The sequence below is a fragment of the Callospermophilus lateralis genome, chromosome 15, assembly GCF_048772815.1.
Source record: "Callospermophilus lateralis isolate mCalLat2 chromosome 15, mCalLat2.hap1, whole genome shotgun sequence".
NCBI lineage: Eukaryota > Metazoa > Chordata > Mammalia > Rodentia > Sciuridae > Callospermophilus > Callospermophilus lateralis.
Window position 1 is genome coordinate 70,588,484 of NC_135319.1, and position 23,860 is coordinate 70,612,343.

Genomic DNA, 23,860 nt, shown 5'->3' on the forward strand with positions numbered 1-23,860 from the left:
GACATCTTCCATAGTTTCCAGAGTCCAGTAGATTTCTATTTTTATCACCACTTCACCGCCAGGAGAAGGCAGATCAGAGAGCCTCATTTTGTTCTAAACTAGTCCCGAGGGTAAATGAGGTCTTAAGACTCTGGCAGAAGGATCTGGAGAACACATCCAGGACACTGTTCTTCCCATCACAATCAAGGGGCTGCCTACCTGCCCCAAAGCCTGGTTTCCTGTACTCAGGCTCAGATTTGCTGGTGAGGAAAATGACCGAATGATTAGGTCTTTTAAGAGTGCCTAAGAATCACCCACGACTCAGCGCTGCATTTCCGATTTAATAGGTCCAGGGTGGGCCGCGAGTTCTACATTGGGAAAGAGTTCCCCGCCCCATGATGATGTGGGGGCCGCACCCTGAGAGGCAGCTGAGAACCGGTTGACTTCACAAACGGCCTCTGACTCCTGCCCTCAGCCGCTCCAACGCTCCAGCCGCCGGCGTATCCATCTCTGCCGCCGTCGCCAGCCCGCCCCGCCAGGCGCGGCGGCTCCCGGCGAGTTTTCAAACAAAGTGTAGCCGAGTCCTGTGGGGCCACGACCAACCACTACCCGGTTTCACCTTAGGCCAGCCATAGTGATTAGGCCCTCCACTTCGGTATCAGAGCTGTAACGCAGTCTCCCATTGGCTCTACTCAGCACTGTTCGGCAGGCACTTCCAAAAGCTCTGAGGATTGGCTAAAGCTCTGGACCCTGCGGCCAGTTGGCGGGTAGGATCACGTGAGAAGGGGCGTGTCCCACATGGGCCCCGCCTCCCTTTGCGCCATCACCCCTCCCCATCCATTTCCGGCGGTCAGGCTCCTTGAGGTTCCGTGAGGGCGTCTTTCCTCTCACCTCTCCCGGGAGGGTTGGTGTGGCTTTCGTTGTGTTGGAAGACCAGAGGGGTCTGAGGTCATTTCTGAACTTTAAGATATTCATGAATTTTAGGGCCCAGAATAGCATCGTGAACTTTTTAAAAATTTTGCATTTTAACACTTTTAGTTAAAGCCCAATTATTTAACCTTCACCAGTGTTTCATCAGAGAATTTAACGTAAAACAAAAACAAAACAAAACAAAAATACAAGGGTTATAATCGAAGAATAAAGAACAGGTCTTTAAATCAAATATTTTTAAGTCAGGTTAATTTGTTCTTATTTTTCTCATTTGGCTGGAGACGGACGAAGACCCCAGATCACTAGGTACTCAGATCTGAAATGGAGCATCTCTAGTTGCGCTACACTGCATGATTAGGGTACAAGCAGGCAGGGGAATTTAATTTCTTGGACTATCCTGTCATTTTGAAGACTGAAAGTCTTTCCTGCTACATGCAAACGATAATAAAAATAATAATAGCTAATGTTAAATTCTTACTAGGTGACAGGTGTGTGCTAAGTATTAAATGCTCTCATCCTGTGTCTGTTTGTAGAATACCAGTGCATAGAAAGTTTTTACAATTTGCCCAAGGTCACCCAGCTATTAAATGCTGAAGAGGAGATTCAAATTCAGTCAGTACTCTTTAAAAGAGTCAGTACTACTGTTGTTAATGTAACAGATTACATATGTCTCTGCCCCCAGACTCTTTTTATTCAACAATTTAGCATTTGGAGGTTGAGTCAGGAGATGAATCAGGAGATGATAGCACAGTCAGCCATCCTTATCCACAAGTCGCACATTTGCAGAATCAACCAACCATGGATAGAAAATATTTGGGGGAAGAAAAAAGACGTTAATCTGTACTGAATATGACAGACTTTTTATAATTATTTCCAAAGCAATACAGTAGAACAACTATTTACATATCATTTGCATTGTATTAGGTATTATAACTAAAAATAATTTAATTTATATAGGAGGATATGCAAGATTATGTGAAAATAATATGGCATTTTTTATTATTTAAGAATCTTGAACAGCTGTGGATTTGGGTATCCCACAGAGTCCTTGGCCAAATCTGTGTGAATATGTAGGAATGACTATATCACTTTTTTTGCCACATCATAATTATGCCTGGAATTTAATAGGAGATATTGATATTTCTTTTTCAAACTCAATGTGTTTTGTTTGATTTTTACAAATATTTGACTTCCTCGTGTTAGAATCTTGAATTTTTGCTTTAGCTTATTTGAATGTTATATGTTAAGTTTTTTTCTTCAATGCCTCAAGTTGTAAAGAATAGGTATAGGAAAACATATTTGAACACTTAAAAGAAAAGTCTCCTTTGACTCTACTTTCCCAAGTGGGAAGATGACATTCTTCCTCTAATAATTTTAGTGATCTTACTGATATGTCCCCAAACAAATTCATTAAAGCACAGAATTCCCTATGACCCTCACTTCCTAGAAACAAGTGATGACTATAGACATATTTGAGGGTAGAACCTGTTTCCTAATTTATCTTGCTCTATGAACTCCAAGAACAATAACTGAATACCCAGTATTATAATCTTACATGTGAAGAGCACTTCTGAAATATTTTTTAACAATTTCTTTAATAGCATCGCAAACTTTTAAAAAATTTTGCATTTTAACCCTTTTAGTTAAAGCCCAATTATTTAACCTTCACCAATGTTTCATCAGAGATGGACACAGAACCTTTATTTTATTTATGTTTATGTGATGCTGAGAATCGAACCCAGTGCCTCACATGCTAGGTGAGCACTATACCACTGAGCCACAACTCCAACCCCTCTTCTGAAATATTAAAAAGGAAAATCCTCTAGTTTCTTCTCTCAGTGGTGGGTATGACAAAAAGTTTTGAAAAATTGTAAAATACGAACTCTACTTTTTCTAAAGGTAAACTCATGTAAACAATTGAAGAAATTATTTTTGTGGTGGCATTCTTTTCCTAAAAGACTTAAGTCATTAATCAGCCATGATTAAAGATCCCTACATTTTCAAAACAGATTTAGTTATATTTGAAGTGGCTGGAAACCGATTTGGAGCAGGTTTAAGATGGCCTCATTACACTTTGTCTCATGTTTGAATGGATTGGTATAACAGAAGTATAAACATGAAATAATATAGAAGGAAAGTTTGCAAAGAGGATTCCAAAGAGGTACCTATTGGATCTTTAAAAAAGAAGTAAGCTTAAAGGTCATAATTAAAATCTTTCTAGGGAAATGATAGTGTTCAGCGGTAAGATCAAAAACCACATTACTGAAATGTAGCCTGCAGCATTTAACCTACTCAATTGCCATTAAACTGGTAACTGTGAAACAAATATTGTGAGTTGAATTTTAATTCTAATATGCTTAGCAAAACTGAATAACAGTATATCTCATCTATAGGGATACAAAGCTGGAATGTACTATACTATTGAAAATGTGTTCCTTGTCACTAGTATTTAATTAATTTTGAGGTGCACTGAGCTCTTACTATATTGATGATGTCTGTATGATCGCAGTCCACACTCACAATGAACCCATCTAGTAGGTATTTTTAATGTTCTCACTGTACAGGGGAAAGTCAGAGAACTTCCATAGCTGGCTTGAATGCCAAAGCCAGGTCTCACAGTCTGCCTTTCTGGCTCCAGGTTTTGAGAACTCTAACAGTATTGCTTCCTATCTGAAGAAGAACATTTCCCATCCTTCTCTTTACTCACCTACCTACACCAAGTAAACCTAACTTCCCACACATAGGTATACTTTTAATAAGCAACATTTTCTAAATGTTCTTCTAAAGGATTTTATTTCCTTTAAAGAGGGAACAAAGAGAAAGAACTTGGAACTACATCCTCTGACATAGAACATTTTAATTTACAAATTAATTAATCAATTAATTTCTCCATTGCTAATCCAATCATTGTGCTACAGACCACAGATGTCCAAGTTAAGGCCATTGAGCTAGATCCAGTCAACTGTTTTGGGGTTTTTTGTTGTTTTTTTGTTTGGTTGTTTTGTTTGTTTTTTTTACAGCCCAAAGGGCTAAGAATGTTTTTTACATTTTAAAACATTAAAATACAAATGATAACTTATGACTTGAAATTCATCAATAGTGAACAACTAATATACATATACAAGGACCTTTAATGATAATTTGTCAGTATGTATTCATGAATTGTAACAAATGTACCACTCTGGTTGGGATGTTGGCAGTCTGGGAAGCTTGCATGTGTGAGGTAGGGGATATACGAAAATCTTTATAGCCCCTCTGCTTTGCTGTGAACCTAAAACTTCTCTGAAAATAAATGCTATTAAAAATATGAATGAAATTGAAATTCAGTGTCCATAAAGTTGCATTGGAAAACAGCCAGTAGTTAAGAACAGAAGGACCGTGCTCGATTCGGCAGCACATATACTAAAATTGGAACGATACAGAGAAGATTAGCATGGCCCCTGCGCAAGGATGACACGCAAATTCGTGAAGCGTTCCATATTTTTCAGTTTTTTTTTGTTGTTGTTGTAGTTCTGTCTCTTAATCTAACTTCAATAACAAGAAAAACTAAATTATCTTAGAGGAAAGAGACTGTGCTTTGTGTTTTAAACCTTAACCCCAAAGACTTGTGGGATTTCAATACATATTTAATAATGAAAAAAAAAAAAAAAAAAAGAACAGAAGGACCCAAAAGCCTAAAATATTTATCTAGGGAAGAATGTTTTCTAGCCATTCAGTCCATCATATCTAGAATATATTAAGCTACTGGTTGAGAGTGTTGCTTTAATCCTTCCATTTCTATTTAATAGTTATGAAGCTTTTGCCAAGTTTATAACTTTGTTAGCATCAGTTTTTTCATCTTTTAAAATAAACTAATACTTTTAGGACCATTTAAGGGTTAAGTGGATTAATACACATAAAGCACCAAATACATGTTACCAATAATTTATTTTTATTTTGAGGTTCCACTTTCCTCCTAGGGCCTTCCATTGGAAAACGTTGTTTATTAAAAGTATACCTGTATGTGGGAAGTTAGGTCTAACTTGGTGTAGGTAGGTGAGTAAAGAGAGGGATGGGAAATGTTGTTCTTCTTCTGGGTATACTTTTCTCATCTATTTGGAATATGCAAGGGACACATTTGTCTGACTCTTTATCTACCAGGAGCTCTGACATGATATGGTTATCTCCTGTTTCTGTTTTACCATCCAATTTATCCTTTTTGATAGAAATTAGCTATATAATTTTATCTTCCAAAATGAAAAGTTGTCAACATAGCAAGTCAAGAACCAATTTGTCTTTTTCAACACCAGATTTCTGACATTTATGCATTTCTAAGTATCTATGCATTTATCCAAACATTTTCGATATTCCCAAATTCTTATAAAGCCACATTGTTATCTAAGCTTATTTCATAAAATTGCTGAATGACAGTAAAAAATGCGATTGAGTCACTATTCTGAAGATTTTTATTTTGTACAAAAAAAAATGTTTGCACTATTAAATAAGAAGTTCGGAATAGATTACAATTCCAAAGGCCAAAAAGTGCCCGTTCATAAACCTCTTAATAAGGTTCTGTTATTTCATTCAATAAAATAGCTAGATTAAAATAACAGCCATTATGTGTTACATCTTTTCCTGAACATATACCCTTTCCTCTACATTGTTATCCATTTTAGGGGCCAAGACAATGAGTCATTCTTTGGATTTTTAAATTTCTTCAACTCTACTAGCTGGTCACTTTGGGCAAATAATTTTATTTTTCTGAGGCTATTTATTATTTTGTAAAATAGGAATAATACTAGTTTCCTGACTGAGCAGTTTTAGGAAGCAAACAAATAGTCCATGGAAATAATTAGTTTTGCATAAGACACAATGCTTTTCTTTCCTTCATTACCTGTCAATTCCATAAAATGGATTTGCAAGCAATTTCCATTTCAATTCAGTCATAGAAATTTTTTTTTTAAATTTTTTAAATATTTATTTCTTAGTTTTCAGCGGACACTTTTGTTTGTATGTGGTGCTAAGGACCGCTTGAGCCACATCCCCAGTCCCCAGTCATGGAAAATTTAAAAAATTCTTTTTCCACCTCCTGAAATTCAGGATCTCAGCTTATCAGTGTCAAAGTCCAGGCCAGCTACCTCTTCTACCTCATGTGACTGGTTGCTATGCAAGTGACCTTTGTGCTGCTGGGCTGTGGGTAATGTGTTCTTCACCAATAGAATGAGTCTTCTTGGAAATTTGGGTTGCAGTGGGGAGAGCTCACAAATTGTTCTTTGCCTCTAGGTATCCTGTTTTTATTAACTGCTAGTTTTCAGAACTTGGGTAAAAATCTCACAGTTAGGGCCAGGACTAGGGCAAGGCAAAGTGAAGTGTTTTGCAAAATTTAGCTGGCACTCACTCTCAAAGAGATGCAAGATCTGAACATATAACTTTTTCTTCCTATCTGCTGTATCATGGAAAAGTTTGGCCCTATTAAAGGAAAAAAAAAAAAAAAAAAAAGCCATACTCACTCTGCACTCACTATACAAAGATGTGACCAATTATCTTAAGTAAAGAAGGGAGGATTGAGGGTGGAAAAGAAAAAAACGTGTTATCTTGGTCATTTTTTTTTTTTTTTAATCAAACTCCCTTGCAATGCATGTTGGGGCTTCAATGTCCATCCTTCACAGATTCTTGACGTGGAGGAGGCCCCACCAAAGATGTCACTCGAATGTTCAAAGCAAAGTGGGTACTTTTCAGGGTTTTGCTTGGTTTGGTATTGCTTTTGTCCTTATTCTTGGGCTTCCGAATCTGGGCTTCTGTCTCCCCCGGTTAAGTTATCCTAGCTTTTGCCCCAGATCACCGCCCCTTCTAACCCGCCGGAGACCAGCCTTTCAAAAATTGAATTTAGGGCAGGAGGGCTCCTGAGCGCAGCTGTCCCTGGAGCCGGAGGCGGCGGCGAGCCACCTGGCTACGACTGTGAGCGCTGGGCGCAGGGCAGACACCTAGACGCCATGTCTGTGGATACGACCAGGTCCTTGGGGAAAGGTGAGTCCTCCCGATCCACCCTGGCCCGCAGACAGGGGGAGCCAGGTGACCGGGCTGCTGGCTCTGGGGAGGGCTGACAGGCGTTAACCTGTAGGTCAGCGGAGCTAGGAGGAACTTGGAGGGCTCCCCTGCACCAAAGCCACGTGCGAAACTGCCCCCTGTGGGACTTGGGAGGCTAAGCGCAGAGCTTTGGAGGGGAGTGAGCCCCTCTCCTCACCGAGCTAACCCGCCTCTGCGTCCTCGGCCCCTCCCCGCCCTGCAGGAAGCTGTCCCCCAGGGCCAGTACCTGAAGGTACAATCCGCGTCTACAGCATGAGGTTCTGCCCCTACTCGCACAGGACACGGCTCGTCCTCAAAGCCAAAGGCATCAGGTGAGGAGCTGGAGCCAAGGCTGCCCTGATAAAGCCCAGCGCTCCACAGGCAGGGGGGAATATTTACAATCTAGGGCACCCTCAGATTTTAGACGGGGCCCCGTGTCCTTTTCTCCGGAGGCAAAGTAAATGAAACACCCTTAAAATGAAAGTTGGGGTTTAAATGCCCATTCTTCATAGATTCTTGATGTAGAGGTGGCCACACCACCTGTGGTACCCAAACGTCCAAAGCAAGGGTACCTTTCCAGCCCTCCTGGAAGGCGGAGCTCTTTTCAGGGGCCTGTCCCTGCATGGAACTTTCAGACAAAGCAGAGCAAACTGAATGATTGGTGGCTTTAACAAACTGGTTCCCTCCTCCATGTTTGTTTAGGAGGGGCACAGCCAAGGCTATGTAGGCCTTCTCCAGCTGCTCCCTTCCATGGGGTCCCCACCCCCACCCAGGCATCTTAGGTGGACCCTGTTCTCGTTCTTTATTGTGCCTACAGCATTCAACACCGATCTTTCCTCCTAGTCCCTCCATTTCGGCCACTGCCCCCACACTACTGCAACATGTCCTCCCAAACTATGAGCTTGGGAGGGTAGGGACCTACCCTAGAAGAGAGCCTGGCACATAGTAGGTACTCAAAAAGTGTTTCTTAAATGAAGGAATAAACCATTCCAAAAATTGAAATAGAAGGAACTGCTACCAACAGGTGTCTCTAAGGTTCCGACATACCTGAGAAGTGGGTACCTATCCTTCTGGAAGGAATTTTGCAGATGAACTCCTTCAGGTTTGGATTGAGAAGGTTAAGCAACTTTGCTGGGATGTGGACTGTTTGAGTCCACCAACCTCAAGTTCAAACATAGAGAATGGATCACTTCAGGCTCTGACTCTTGTCTCAAAGAGTCCATCATGGGGACAGGGGGCATACAGCATTTTCAGATTTGCATCAGAAAATACAGAGTTAGGTGCAGAGATGCTTTACATAAAATGATGTTGAGTGTATATGACATGTATTTCCAGATTCTTCCCTTTTGCTCAAATCTAATTGCCTCTAAGGTTACCTGTTTTTAAAGAAAACTAATAGCAACCCAATATTTTGCCTATTTCGGAACAAATTGGCAGCTTAGGAACTGATGATGTAAATATTTCTTTAAAGCAGTTTCTTCACCTTAGCACTGTTGACATTTTGATTCAGATGATTCTTTGTTGGGGAGGGGGAGGAAGGGCTGTTTTGAAAATAGTTGGATAGTTAGCACCATCCCTGCCTTTTACCTATTAGATTATAGTAGTTGTTGCCAAAAAAATGTCTCCAAAGGTTGCTAAATGTTTCTTGGGGAGGTGTGGTGGCAAAAGTCACCTGATTGAGCACTGCTACTTTTAATATAATTTATTAGACCTAGCAAAGAATGTACTCATTTGCTTTCTTTAATCTTTTTAAACATTATGTGACTGTCTCTGATAACTTTATAGGCTTGAATCTCTAATAATTATAATTAAAAATAAGAATTAAAAGCTTATTGTATACTAATGTACAAAGCACTGTCCCAAACAATTCATAGTCACTTCCTTGATCATCACAACAGTGCCAAGAGATGGGGACAGTTTATCACCCTCCTTTTATAATTAAGGACCCAGAGCACAGAAGGTGAGGGAGTGTGGCCAAGGTCTTGGGCTAGTCTGTACAGTTTGGTGCCTGAACTTGTACTCTTCATTGTTAACATTTTCCACAACATATCATGACATATTAATACCAGATTTGTATTTTTAAGCTTTAAAATGTCCCAAACTCTCTAATTCCATGGTTCAGTGTACAAACACTGAGTCAGTCTGTTTGGCTCTGATCTTGACTCTGCTCTTCTTAGCACAAGGCATTAGGCACCATATTCAACCTCCAGTCTTATTTCCCAGGAAGTGGGGAATCCTGAGGAACAAATGGGATCAGGCATAGAAAACATCCAACACCTTTTACTGAAGGAATGAAGACAGTGACATAACATAGTTTATACAAAACTTGAACTTTCTTGAAAAAATTGCTATAATCACAAATTTTAATTTTATAAATTGATTATTTCAAGATGGGCATCTGCCTACATACACATTTTTATTCTGTCTTCTTTTGTCGTTGCTTTTTAAGACACGAAGTTATCAACATTAACCTGAGAAACAAGCCTGATTGGTACTTTACAAAACACCCTTTTGGCCAAGTTCCTGTCCTGGAGACCAGCCAATGTCAACTGATCTATGAGTCTGTCATCACATGTGAATATCTGGATGACGCTTACCCAGGACGGAGGCTCTTCCCATATGACCCTTATGAACGAGCACGCCAGAAGATGTTATTGGAGCTATTCTGTAAGGTATATTTAATTTTAAAGAGCCACTTAACAATCTATTTTACTTTGCGTGTCTTTGCCAAATTTCAACCCATTGTAATCAAATCATTGGTGAAATGGTTTTATTGTAATACCATTTGAGCCTCAGGGGAATAATTGCCATGGCATTAGAGTAGGGTCTGACCACTGATAGTAAAGGTTGAAGGCTTATTAACTGCTAGGTGCGTTTCCATTTCAACTGGCAGTCTTGGCAGGTTATGACCTTGTGAATTGAAGTAGGGATACTGACTGAAAACTGGTGATCCTTTAAAGAGAGTATTTCTAAACATCATAGAGTGAGAAGATTATGCATGAAAGGGAATTGCCCTTTAAATGGGGCAAGGATACCGCTATCCAGGAAATATGAAGAAGGGAGAAAAGAGGGCAGCTATTGATAATGAAAGAAGAGGTGATGGAGTCATTTTAAGGTAATTCTCTTTGGAAAGAAAACTATGACGTTAATAGTACACATAAACTGATGTCCATGCACTGCCCTAACTACTTCAGAAGCCAACTTATTTCATTCCACATCTGCCTTTGAGTTGGATACTTTTATCGTATCCATTTTTCAGATGAGAACACTGAGGCTTAGCGAGGTTAGCATCTTCTCTAAGCCTCAGTGTACAGCATAGAAATAGCCAATCAAGTAAGAAGTGCTGAACCCCTGTTAAAGCACCTTATTTTCCTGAGTGCTGTAAGAAGTGGGTTCCTGCATAACCTCGAGCCCCTTGCAGGGAGCACTCTGGTCGTGGTGTGTGGGTGTTGGTCTGTTCTGCGTTGTAAAGCTTTGCTGCAGTTTTAGGCAGGTCAGGAACATGGTTCCCACAGACTGCTCCACTAAGAACCTGTGTCCTCCGAATAGGTCCCACAGTTGACTAAGGAGTGTCTGGTAGCATTGAGATGTGGGAGAGAATGTGCTGATCTGAAGATATCCCTGCGTCAGGAATTCTGCAACCTGGAGGAGGTACAAAAAGGGGCCCCTCTCATGGTCAGGTGGACTGGAGAAAGCCATGCAGAGTCTCTGGCTGGTCACTCTGACTCCTTCTACTTTAAAGGCTTATTCCTTTTGCCAGACTCTGCTAAGTCCCACAGATCGTCACCTTCCACTGACATGCTTTGGAATTATTCTTAAAAATCTGGTAGGAGGGTACAATTTGCACCAAGTGCTTCCTTTTTTGGAGTCACCATGTTTCTTGAGTATCTCAGAAAATGCACAGCTTTTCTGGCTTCTGCCAGGGAGGCCAGGATATTAGCTAGGGATTGTGTTTGGCTGCTGGTGGGCCTAACTATTCTGTATTTATCTTATAAAAGTTTATTCTCTCACATCAAAAAGCCAGAGGTAAATTTGGCATCATGGCACACACCTGTAATCCCAGCTGCTTGAGAGGCTGAGGCAGGAGGATTCCAAGTTTGAGGCTAGCCTGGACAACTTAACAAGACCCTGTCTCAAAAAAAAAAAAAAAAAAAAGATGGGAGACTGGGTGTGTAGCTCAGGCTTAGTGGTACAGCATTTGGCTAGCATGCATTGTGTCCTCAATTCAGCCCCCTGGCGCTGGGGAAAGCCACAGGTAGACAGTTCAGGGCCATTTGGTGGCTTCCTTATAAAATTACCCTGTACTGAGACTCTTTCTCTCTTTCAGTTTTCTCGTCTTTAGTGCAAGGTTTTCATCCTCAAAATGACAAGATTGCTGCTGGAACTGCAGTCATTACATCCCAATTCCAGGTTCTGGAAAGGAGAGTAAAGAGGAAAAAAAAAAAAAAAAGGCAAATGGCGACGCTCCTTTAAAGGACTTTTCCTTGAAAAGTGACTGCTTAGACAGGATTTAGTTGTAGGGTCCTAACTATTTTCAGAAGAAGCTGAGAAATTTGTCTTTTATCTGGAAAACTCTGAATAAAGTTAGTGTTGTGGAATTAAGGAAGAAAAAGAAAGTGGGTGTGGGTGGACAAGGAGCAATCTCTGCCAGTAGATTCTAAGTAGTGGAACTACTTACTCCTTACCTCTAGAATAATCTGGAAGGTGGTTTTTGGCTTCCTTTATCTTTGTTCCAGAAATTGATAAATACCTTGGATGGATGCATTGTTTCTTCATTGGTAGCCAGAAAATGCATTTTTTCGCCCCTGAAGGGAACACTGGTTATTAATACTCTTTCATTTGACCTTTGTCAAGTGAAAGCAGTATAAATATTTATACACACTTCATTCCTTATCTTAGATTTGCGTAATTGCAGTACTTGTGGATGATGAAGTCACGAGTAAACGATATCAACCTTTTGTCTGGGGTCCTGGGCTGTGGCCTTGATGCCAAAGAGGCCTGTGATATGGGAGAAGGAGTCTTGGGTCTTAGACTGACTTTACTGGGTTCCAGAACCCTCAGCCAGAGGAGGCCTGGTTCTGGCTCCAGATCTATGTCCCTCAACTCTCCATTTAGAGGATGGCTGAACTTTGTAAAGTGCAGGTTGCTAAATGAATATATAAAATTATGGTGGAGGAACAGATTTCCTTCACCTGGGGCTCTGTTCAGCACAAGGGAACCTGTATGTATTTTTTTGCCTTGCATAATGCTGCAGGTACTTGGCATTCACTGCTTTATTTGCTCTTTTCAACAACCATTTCAACCTGAATGTACTAGTCCTACTTTGCAAATTAGAGAGGCCTCATCCCTAATCATTGAGCCACATCCCCAGCATTTTTTTTTTTTTTTTTTTTTTTTTTTGAGACAGGGCCTTTCTTAGTTTCTCAGGGGCTCACTAAATTGCTGAGGCTGGCTTTGAACTTGTGATCCTCCTGCCTCAGCCTCCCAAGCCTCTGGGTTATAGGCATGCATCAATCTTCATGTATTTTAAAGTGCTCATCCCAGCAACAGTGAGGAGGATGGGTAAGGGGGCCAACAGGACCACAGTCAAGAGGGTTGGAGAGGGAGAGATTTTAAGAGTTAAAGATGAGATGGAACCTGGTGAAGGAGCTGAAGTTATGGAAGTTGGTTTTCAAGTTTGTGTTTGTAGCCAGTAAATGTGATGCTTTTCACTGAAAGAGGGTTGGAAGGAGGATTCATTTTGCTCTGTTTGGGGTACTGATGGGATATTCCTGGAGACAGAGCTTAGGAGAGTGATATGGGATAATTTTACTAGCTAGGAGCATTAACCCCAAATCAGTAGGGTGGTCATAAATGTTTAAGAACCATCTCTCTGAAATAAAGAAGGGGGAAAGTCCCTGATTTTTAGCTTTTGCCAATTTCAATGGTGTAAATCCCCTCCCAAGGCTGATTTTAAGCTACCCATGTGCTGCCTCTGAATTCAGAGTTGGAAAGAGGTGTGGGCAGCTGGCTCCAGTTCATCACTAATAACACATTCCACTTTATCTTTAGTTACCTGAGCCCCAGAAATACCTGTTGCTAACCACCCCAGGATCAAGTAGCTTTCACTGATGTTACTGAAGGACCATAAAATATGTAGCGTTATCCTAACAGGTTTGAGTGTGGTTTTTGTCCCATAGAATGTTAACAAGAATATTAGCTACAATGAAGGCAATGTCAGAATCTGAAAACATGACCAGTGGACTTGTGTTATTTGATTAATTCCTCTAAATATCAATGTATTGACTCTAAGGAGACTCTAGTGAAATTGAAACTTGTCAGAATAATTCTAATAGCAACAACCCCCTGACACATAACTCTTTCACATGGCTTTGTACAATCAGGATTTTATATGAGCTAGAAATATATTGAATACCCATGGTCTTTCTGAGTGATAAATGGGCCAAGATTTCAATATACAATCTGCCATGTTACCTCCAGGCAAAATGCTGTTCACATTTTGCAATTTTAAACTCTGACACTTTTTTTTTCTTTTGAAATAAGTACCCTGTCTGGTTTTAAAGTTTTTTTCTTTAAAAACCCAGTTCATTAAGATTGAAGATTTATTATTACATAGCCACATTTTTTTCTATAATATTTTTCACATTTCTTTGAGATGTATTACCACTGCTTTTATTGTTGAACCAGCTGGCTCTCCGCTCGCTTTCCTCTACTGAACATTGGCATGAGTTTTAAAACTGTTGGGATGCCCTGGGCTAAACACACTTTAAATCTGTCTTCAAACAGATTTTCTAGCTTTTCTTGAATCATTAATTGAAGTGGCACACATTTTTTAGCTTTCTTCTCTTTTTTTTACAGTATTACTGACTTTTCCATTTCAAAATAGCATTTGGACCAGTCTTGGTTTTGTCTTTGTGGATTTCAGTTTGACAGGACCTTTCAGTAGCTCTTTTTCACCAGGGAGTTCATTCAGAACGTTTTATGGAAGTCAAGTCCAGTGCACTGAAGGGCAGGATTTGGCCGGATTTCTGTGACGCTTCACATGCTTTCTTTCATTCAGTGTCCACATTTTGGCTATTGCTTGGTTCCTTCCCAGTCATCATCAGGAGAGGAGTGAGAAGGTGACATAACCCTGAAACAGCGCACTGGGAATGAGGACCTCATCAGCAACAGAAGCCTTCCCCTTCTGGAAGCCATAGGACACCATGCTTTTGCTTCTTAGCATTCACGAACCCGCTTTGTCCTACGTTCCTTTGCATTCCACACTGCCAAATCTGGTTATAAGTCCTAGGTATAGACTTTACATGAGGTCAAATTTGCATAATTTGTGTGAGCATCATTCAGGAGCATCTGTGGTTACTTTCTTTTGGAGGGGAAGATACTAGGGATGGAACCCAGGGTTGCTCTCCCACTGAATTAGATCCCTGCCCATTTTATTCTTGATTTGGAGATGGACTCTCACTGAATTAAAACTGGCCTTGAACTTGCAATCCTCCCTCTCCTTGGCTTCCCAAGCAACTGGGGTTATAGGTGTGCACCACCATGCCGGGCGATACTTTGTTGATTCTAAATTTTACCTGTAATCTTCATTTTTAATCTGTCCTTTTTCCTCTCCAAAAGAAAGACATTTTAGCCCATTAGGTTCTATTGTCTTGTTTTTTTGTTTTTTTGGTGGTGGGGGGTTTGGTATGGGGATTGAACTCAGGGGCACTGGAATAATGAGCCACATCCCCAGCCCCACTTTGTATTTAATTTAGAAACGGGGTCTCACTGAGTTGCTTAGCACCTTGCTTTTGCTGAGGCTGACATTGAGCTCTCCATCCTCCTGCCTCAGCCTCCTGAGCTGCTGGGATTACAGGCATGCATCACTATGCCTGGCTGTCTTGGTGAAATTTCACTGTTGTTCTTCTTTAATTTTTATTAATTTCAATGTTGAAATTATTTATATTGTTTGTTTCTCCTTTAATATCACTAAGATAGGAAGAAAAGAAAGTTTATACTTGACTGATTCTTTATTGAAAATAATCTGTAGTCTTTTACCACAAAGTATCTACAACCTAATGTTATTTTTTTATCAACTAGGTTGACACATTTACAAACTAAACCTATTGTTACTAGCTATTTTTATAACAGTTTTGTTGAGATATAATTGATGTATCATGACTTTTTTTTCCTGTTTTTTTCTTTTGTATGTATGGGGTGGGTAGAGATTAAATCCAGGGCACTTTAGCACTTTACCAATGAGCTACATTTCCAGTCATTTTTATTTTTTATTTTGAGAAAGGGTCTCATTAAGTGGCTGAGAGTCTTGCCAGGTTGCCCAGGCTGGCCTCTACTTGTGATCTTCCTGCCTCAACCTTCCTAGTTGGTAGAATTATAGGCCTGTGCCTTTTTTTTTTTTTTTAAATAGCCTTCTGCTATACCATGTCCCACCATGTAAATAATAGAATAATAATTATTTTTATTATTTAAAAGCTAATTTTACTTTTCTCCAATTATAAATGAATATACTTTTTTTCTATCCTTTTCTGCTATGTATATTTTTATGTACTTAAAATGTGTTGCTATAAAACTTACCATTACATAAAGATTTTCCTCATATTCTGTAACCTCTATAAATGTTTATTTATATATGTAAGGGTGCTTATTAGAGAAAAATTATTTATGATGGCAAAAAATAGAAATCATAGTATCCATTAAGTGGAGGATGGATAAATAAATTATATTCATTTTGTGGAATTCTGTGGAGTAGTTACAAATGATACTAGGGAATGACAATAACCAGATTATATTGTTATATTATGTGCATGTATGAATATGTAATAACAAATGCTACTATTTACAGCCAAAATGCATCAATAAAAAATATGAAAAAGAAATGAATGCAGTTGAGCTGGGCATGGTGTCACCTGTAATCCCAGCAACTGGGGAGGCTGAGACAAGAGGATTACAAGTTCAAGGCTAGCTGGGCAACTTGGCAAGACCTTGTTTCAAAATAAAAATTTAAAAAGGGCTTGGGGTACAGATTGGTGGTGCTTGCCTAGCATGTTTGGGGTCCTGGTTCAATCCCTAGCACTGGATGGTAGGGGGGAGAATACAGTGTATCTCTGTGTTTTGACATGAAAAGATTGCCTAGAAACATTTAGTAAATCACACAGTAATACAGGTAGCATGGTCCTATTTTAATAGGCAAAAACCCCCACAATATATGTGAATGTATACATGTGAACAAATGCCCAGGAAAGTGTCTGGAGGGACACATGTTGAACTCCTGATAGTGGCTTCCACTGGGAGGGGCACTGATTACAGCTCCGATGGAAAGAAAAGTGGGTCAAGGGCAGGGAATGGGGGAGGGAGGATCTTTGCTTTTATACTATTTTTTGTGTTTGAATTTTTTAAAGGTAATAACAATGCATTTCTGTGTTAGATGTGTAATTTTTAAAATAGAAGAAAATCACTTTTAGTGTCTACATAATTTACCATATGTATAAAGCAAATAGTTGTTCATCCCACACTCTGGAATTAGGGGTGTCGCAATGTTCTGAGTCCTCTGCCATTATGAATGGGGCCATGGGGAGTGCAGCTTCTTGGCTCAGAAATAGTTTTCTGCTTTATAATACACCATTGGGTGAAACTCTTGGGAATGGAAATAACAGATCAAAGGGGCTGCATGCTTTGGGGGTACCAGCCATATATTACTAAATGGCTTCTCAAAAGACTTGTGATGTGTGACGTTTACACCACTCTCCAAGCAGTATATGAGAATGCTCCAGGTACCATCTCCTTTGGAGATTTCATTCACAAAGATACTTGCTTGTTTTAGAGAGCTAAATAGCAATTTCTCCTTTTTGACTTACAGGCGCGCGCGTGCACGCACACACACACACACACACACACACACACACACTGTGCTAGGGAAATGAACTCAGAGCCCTGCACGTTCAAGGCAAGCACTCTACCATTTAGCTATACTCTCAGTCCTTTGTATTACTTTGATTGTGTCTGAAGTGGGAGGTTTCCCCAAAGTATGTCATTGCTTTGTGTTTGGTTTTGTGAAGATTGTCTCTTCAAGGATGTTGTCCATCTGTCTCTCAAGACCTTATTGATTTTCCTTGTGGATTTGTAGTAGTTCCTTTAAAAGAGTTCCTTATGTATAAAATCTACTTGTTTTAAAAACACGTTTTTTACTTTAACTTTTAATTTATCTCTTTTATGTATATAGAAACGTAACATTTAAAAATATTATGCTGTCTTTCCTGGTATGCTTTTTTCCACTGATATTATGCATAGAAATCCCTCCCCCTTCAGAGAGGTGATAAATATTCTCCAAATTTGCATATGCTATTCATCACTTTACAGAATTTGACTGGCATTACCTAGTGTTACAAATATTTTTTGAACAAAATAATTAGGGCCATTAAAAGGATTACAGGATAGAATTTTCAGTGCCCCTTTAAGTTCCAAATGTTGACAGGTTGTATTCTGCATCTTCATAGGACAATCTTGATCATAACTGAGGGGCAGCAGGAGGGGCAGGTTCTGCATAAACCCTACTTCTAAGGCTGTTTCCTAGAGGAGAAAATGATTCATTTTACGGAGACTCCGTTCATTGGATCCTCAGCTGTCTCAGTGTAGCAGAGACCTGAATTTGACATCTTGAGAATTTTCACTTATCTTTTATGAACTCAAAAGATTTATGGGAGAAAAAATTGAGTGCTTTGCTGCGGCATCTGGATAAGGGCTTGTATTGTACTGCTCACATACTGGTAGGTGGCTTCGTGTTTTGGGGGAAGGGGGCTTCTTAAGAATAATTTCCAGCTGGTGTACACACCTGTAATCCCAGCGACTCTGGAGGCTGAGGCAGGAGGATCACACGTTCAAAGCCAGCCTCAGCAATTTAGCCAGGCCCTAAGCAACTTATCCAGACCTTGTCTCAAAAAAAAAAAAAAAAAAAAAAAAAAAATTTAAAGGGCTGGGGATGTGGCTCAGTGGTAAAGCTCCACTGGGCTCAATCTCCTGTACCAAAGATGATGATGATGATGATGAGGAGGAGGAGGAGGAGGAGGAGGAGGCGGAGGCGGGGGGAGAGCCGACCACAATGACCATAAGGCCCGGGATTTCTGTCAATGATGATGGTAAAGGGCAGGCAGCCCCTTCAAGGTTTGAGGCTGCAACTGAGAGTCTGAGATCTTAATCTGGAGGGTTTTTTTTTTCTTTTTTAACATTGTCTTGATTTAAAAGGTCTGGGGTTCGCTTCTCTTTTATGAGTTTGCTTCGGTCTTGAAAGCATTGCAGATTTCTTTTTCCTTCCTTTGAACCTACGGGAGGGAGGCACGGCCACTGCGCCGCTCCACTGATGACCACTAGAGGGAGACCCGAGTGCTTCCTCCTCCGCTCTTGCTCCTGCGGACCTCGAAGGACTGACTTTCAATCTTCCTCCTGCTGGGGGCGCCCGAGAGGCCTGGAAGAAGACAGGGGCTTTTCCAGCCAGGCCTTTCAGGTTCAGAGGGTGGGAAGGAAGAGTGCACCTTCCTCATGCCAAAAAGGCCTTCCTACTTTGGGGCATTGCTCACTAGTTTTCCCTCATTAAGTCTGTAGCCTTATTTTTAAGTGATTTGGAAAACAGAACATTTAAAAATAGATTTTTGTAGTATTCCAGAACCTCAAATGCCTTTTTTGCAAAATGCTTCTCTCACAATGTCTGGGACTCTAAGATAATTTTAAACGTCTGAAAAGTACCAGGTTTGTATAGAAGAGAGCTCTCCTATTGGGAGTCCTAAAGAATTGCAAGAATCCTCCAAGGAGGCCTGGCCAGGGTGTTCTGCAACCCTGAGATGCATCAGTAAATAAGGCATAACTCTGCGCTTGTTGATGGGGAGACAGTTTTCTGTAGGAATTTTTGGATTCACTTAAAATTGGTGGGGAAATGCTGTCTGGGGCAGGGCTCAAGGGTCTGCAGCAGTGGCGTGGGGGACTCAGTAGCAGAGCACTTACCCAGCATGTATGAAGCCCTTTTCTGTCCACAGAACTAAAAAGAAAATAAAAACAAAAATAATCTGGCACTGTATTGAGAGCTCCGGCAGTTTTGATGTGGGTGGGTCAAGTTATCGCCGGCTCTGAGAGAGCTGAGGGGACGTGTATTGCCCTTTGAGGGCCGGGTGAAGGGCAGTTGATCTATTTTATCCATTAGCTCACATGGATTTCACCCTCCCTGGTACTGAGAATTGAACCCAGGGCCTCGCACATGCTAGGGCCTCTACCAATGAGCCATGTTCCCAGCCATTTTAAAATTTCGAGACAGGGTCACTAAATCGCCTAGGCTCAGCTTAAACTTGTAGTCCTGCCTTCTCAGCCTCCCAAGTAACTGGAATTACAGGAGTGTGCCACCATGCCTGGCTCATGTTGACTTTACTATGCTAAGTACCTTGATTATTGCTTGTATTACTTTATGAGTATTTATATAATGTCTGTAAGATCATTTATTTCAAGGTATGCTCCTACTCTGAGTAAATAAATAGAAAGCTTTAGAAATATATATTGAACAGTTATCAGTTACTAAGCAGCGATTCATTTGTGAAATTATATCATCATTTTATCAAAGGACCCACCTGATTCCATTAAATGTCTTTGTCTGATTTGCTTAACAAGGTCTTTTCCAAGAACATCCTGCTCTGTAAAGCAGAAGAATTATACAGTTGTTCCAGAGTCCAGTGGTTTAGATTTGGTTTTCATTTGTGCCATGAGTCCAATAACAAGTTGTGGTTCTTCATTCCAAAATCAGTGATAAAAGTTTGGGTATTTAGCTGGGTGCAGTGGTGCATACCTGAAACCCAGTGACTAAGGAGGCTGAATCAGGAGGATCACAAGTCTAAGGCCAGCCTCAACAACTTAGCTAGGGAGGCCCTGAGCAATTTAATGAGACCCTGTGGTTAAGTGTCCCTGAGTACAATTCCCAGTACCTAAAACAAACAAACAAAACACACACACACACACACACACACACACACACACACACACACAGAGTTTAGACACTTATTATCTATTCCTGGACACAAAGGGAGTTTTGAGCCTGCTGGAATCTATAAACACTGATATATTTGCTTCTTTCCCCTCTAAGCCAGATCTTGTTTATATGTGATTGAGGACACCTCTGGGTTTTTCATTGCGTAGCTTTTGCTGTCTTCATGCTGTTCTGTTAGCCTCCTCGAACAAGTGTTATCACCTAACATTTACCCAGACTTTCAGGACAACAATCCAGGGGATCTCTCTATGCCCACTGGGAAATATCAAGACTTAGACTTTAGGGCATCAAGACTTTCTTTCCCCTCTGAGAAGGGGTGGCATGTAGAGAGCTCATGATCTTTTGGCAGGAGGAGGTATTTACTTGATTTCTGTGGATGCAGAATGAGGGGTCTCTGCTCTTATGGTGAAAGCAGGGTCTGGTGGGTTTCCATGCATGGTTATGTCACTCCCTCACCAGAACCTCTGACATCCCCACCATTTATAGATGAGGACTTTGAGGCTTAGAGGAGAAAGGAGGTAAGTTGCTCTGGGTTCCATGTTAGAACAGAGGTAAAGCCTATTACAGGACAAGGTCTGGGGGCTCTAGAGCTTCCCTTCTTAGCTACAAGCCCATCACCATGCCCCAGCCAAGAGAGCAAGCAGGCCTGAAGTGTGTCCTTGATGGTGCCATTCATACCAGGTACCTAATTTAAAGGATGCCTCTTAGTAAACCTCTGTCCCTCACTACAGCCCCAACATCTCAAGATGGAAACACCACAGAGCTTACATCTTTGAGTCACCTGGGCCACATTCTAAGCCCCAGCTGGGGGACGGATCTCTGGTTATGAGCTGTGTAGGCCAAAGCGAGTGGTTGCTTGATTCAGCCAGGTAAGGGACACCAGGAAGAGCTGGCCCAATGACAACCTCGCCAAGTGTGTTTGCTTTTTAGGGTTTTCAGGTGCTTTCTTTCATCCGTCTTTGATGATCTGTCTGTTGAGAGGGTATCTGTTTTCAGTAGAATCTATCTACCTGTGTTGATTTGTCCCATTTAGGAAAGAGAAATTTTATTTTAATGCAGATATTGATAATGTTGAGGGGACAGAGTGTGAAGTTCAGAGAACTCAAATAAAAGAATGATGGATAATGCTGGGATTTGAGGGAGCTGCTCTTCCTGCCGTGGCTTTGAACTGATTGAGAAGGTGAAAGAGTGAGCGGTAGGAAGGCTACGTATGCCCTTTGTTATAGAGAAGAGCATGCTGGGAATGGGGTTCAGAACTACAGCAAGTGGGGTTCCTGGCGATGCCTTCAGCATCAGGCTGAGGCTCCCAGGCCTCCAGGTCACGGGCAGCTCTGGGCTGAGGCTGGGCCTCCCACTCTGGACCCAGCTGGTGTGTGGAAGCCCAGCACCTGGAGCAGCCTGCTCCAGACTGGGGGAGCCACTGGGCCACTGGTTGTCTGTCCAGATTCTCCAGTCACTTGAGTTACACTGTCATTCCAGTGTTGGAAGGAGGGAGGGGACAGAATACAGCCAGGAGTGTGGCCCTAGAGGAGGTGGAAGAAGCCTCAGGAAAAGGGAAGAAACAGTCTCCTAAAAATGGGAAGAAGAATTGAATCCTCCATCTCCCTCTTTGGGAATGTATCTGATATTTATATATAATGTCTAGAAATATGCCGGCAGAGCTGTGAATTAATGTGCTTTTGTTCCGTTTGCCTTTCTAGATTCTGGACTATCAGAACACCACCTTCTTTGGTGGGGACCACATATCCATGATCGATTACCTCCTCTGGCCCTGGTTTGAGCGGCTGGATGTGTATGGGATAGCTGAGTAAGACCCTCGACCATGTGGTGGCAAATACACTGAGTGACAATGTTTGAAATGGTCTATGTGCCAGTACCTCCCCTTGTGGGGGCGTCCCAGGATGTATAAAACCAAAGCAGGTTTTCAAGCCACCCATGTGCGTGTCCTTGTTCCAAAGGCACCTAGGCTTTCCTCCCACCACCTGCAGACTCAGGTGTTGCTTGCGTCTCTGCGGGGAGACCCAGTATGCAAAGCCTCCTGTAGGGCTTCACAGCCTGCTGTCCTGCCCAGTCCATCCGGTCCTGCTGCATTGCCCAGCAGATACCGCACACCCGAGTCACATCTCATGTTTATGAGAAATCTTCCCCCAGATAGGAATATCATTTTTATTTATTAATATATTTTTAATATCTTTATTTTATCTAATTTTTTTAATGTGGTGCTGAGGTTTGAACCCAGGGCCTCACATGTGCTAGGCGAGCACTCTACCACTAAACCACAACCCAGCCTAGGAATATAATTTTTAAAAGGAACACATGATTAATGTTTAAACACATGTACAAAATCACAACCACATTCCACAGAAGGGTAGGGATGTTTAAGGCCAAAGAAATAATAGCTCTGTAGCATCCTGAGCAGAACACAGGCTTCGTCACCCCAAAGCTCAGAGAGATGTTGGATAGGCCTAGGACTCGTGTTAATCCTGCCAGATGCAGGGAGGGTGCTGGACATTTCTGATGTTTGGAAATCAGTAACATAACCAACTTGGATATTCAAACTCAACTCCAACATGTAAATGATAAGAACCTGTCTCCTCCAAAGACAGAGCATTGAACTCTAGGTCAGGAAGGTTCACCACCAGTCCTGGACTGTCCCTAGCCAGTTGTTACTGTAGCATCCCCCTGCATGCCCTTGACCTAAATTCCTTGATCCATCTTTAGAGGGCCTGTTTTTGTCAGCTCTTTTGCTGCTGTGACTCAAGGACCCGACCAGCATAACTGTAGAGGAGGAAGAGTTTATTTGAGGACTCTTGGTTTCAGAGGTCTTAGTCCATAGAAGGCCAGCTCCATTCCTCAGGGCTCAAGGTGAGGCAGGACATCCTGGCGGAAGTGTGGCAGAGGGAAACAGCTCCCATGGTGATCCAGAAGCAGAGAGAGAGAGACTTCACTTTCTAGATACCAATATATACACCAAGGCCATGTCCCAATTCCCACCTCCTCCGGCCACACCCCACCACTTCAGTTACCACTCAGTTAATCCCTATCAGGGGATTAAATCACTGATTGGGTTAAGACTCTTACAACCCAATCACTTCTCCTCTGAACCTTCTTGCACTGTCTCCCACATGAGCATTTGGGGACCCCTCACATCCAAACCATAACAGGGCCCTCAGTATCTCCATTATTTCAAGTCTCAGGATTGTTTTATTCACTTAAAAAGTATTTTTGGAAACTGCTGTTGTTATCTTTTTCAAACTCCCTGAAGTAAAATCTGCAAATGACCTAAGAATGTTTTCTATTTTTTGTTAGTAAACAAGGAAATAGACACTTTATTTCCCCAGAGCCTCAGTCCACAAGTATCCCCCATATTATTAGAAGCAACAGATTCTGCCATTCCAAAACGTGTACAGCTAGTTAAAAAATTTTTTTTCTTCAGTTAAGTGATTATGTTCACTTAAATATGATAACTGTATTAACCATATTCCCCCAAGAAACTCATTTTTGCTTTTTTGCAAATCTAAAAGGCAATAAGTGTCCCTCTTCGCAGTGTCTTCCCTGTGGGACGTGCTGACCCCTCTTTCCTGTCTTGCAGTTGTGTGAATCACACCCCAACATTACGGCTCTGGATATCAGCTATGAAGCAGGACCCCACAGTCTGTGCTCTGCTCATGGATAAGAACGTTTTCCTGGGCTTCTTGAATCTCTATTTCCAGAACAACCCTAACGCCTTTGATTTTGGACTAATTTGCTGAGGCTCATAGTCCCCCATTCAACACCCAGAATTCCCAGCATTTTGTGATTCTGCATCAGGGATTGTCTCAGGAGTCAGTCCGTCTCTCTTCCTTTTCTTTGAGGTTCCCAATAAAAATGGAAACAGAAAATGTA

At 41.3% G+C, this 23,860-nt stretch overlaps 1 protein-coding gene and 1 non-coding gene across 2 annotated transcripts; both read left to right on the plus strand.

The window, feature by feature from the left end:
* The first annotated feature begins 4,287 nt into the window (after window positions 1–4,287).
* Window positions 4,288–4,394, plus strand: LOC143381677 (U6 spliceosomal RNA). Its single transcript, XR_013088850.1, has one exon. It is a non-coding gene; the product is annotated as a U6 spliceosomal RNA (small nuclear RNA).
* Window positions 4,395–6,750: 2,356 nt separating this feature from the next.
* On the plus strand, window positions 6,751–23,860 carry Gsto2 (glutathione S-transferase omega 2). Its single transcript, XM_076835167.1, has 6 exons — window positions 6,751–6,915; window positions 7,178–7,286; window positions 9,404–9,626; window positions 10,504–10,605; window positions 21,676–21,782; window positions 23,568–23,860. The coding sequence occupies exons 1-6, from the start codon at window positions 6,882–6,884 to the stop codon at window positions 23,725–23,727; spliced, it is 735 nt and encodes a 244-aa protein (XP_076691282.1). The 5' UTR covers window positions 6,751–6,881; the 3' UTR covers window positions 23,728–23,860.

Excerpts from the sequence above, each read along its gene's own strand:
- Gsto2 (XM_076835167.1), top strand. The coding sequence starts at position 6,882 with ATGTCTGTGGATACGACCAGGTCCTTGGGGAAAG. Across the intron at positions 6,916-7,177 it reads GACCAGGTCCTTGGGGAAAG|GAAGCTGTCCCCCAGGGCCA; the intron begins GTGAGTCCTCCC and ends CCCGCCCTGCAG. Across the intron at positions 10,606-21,675 it reads AATTCTGCAACCTGGAGGAG|ATTCTGGACTATCAGAACAC; the intron begins GTACAAAAAGGG and ends TTGCCTTTCTAG.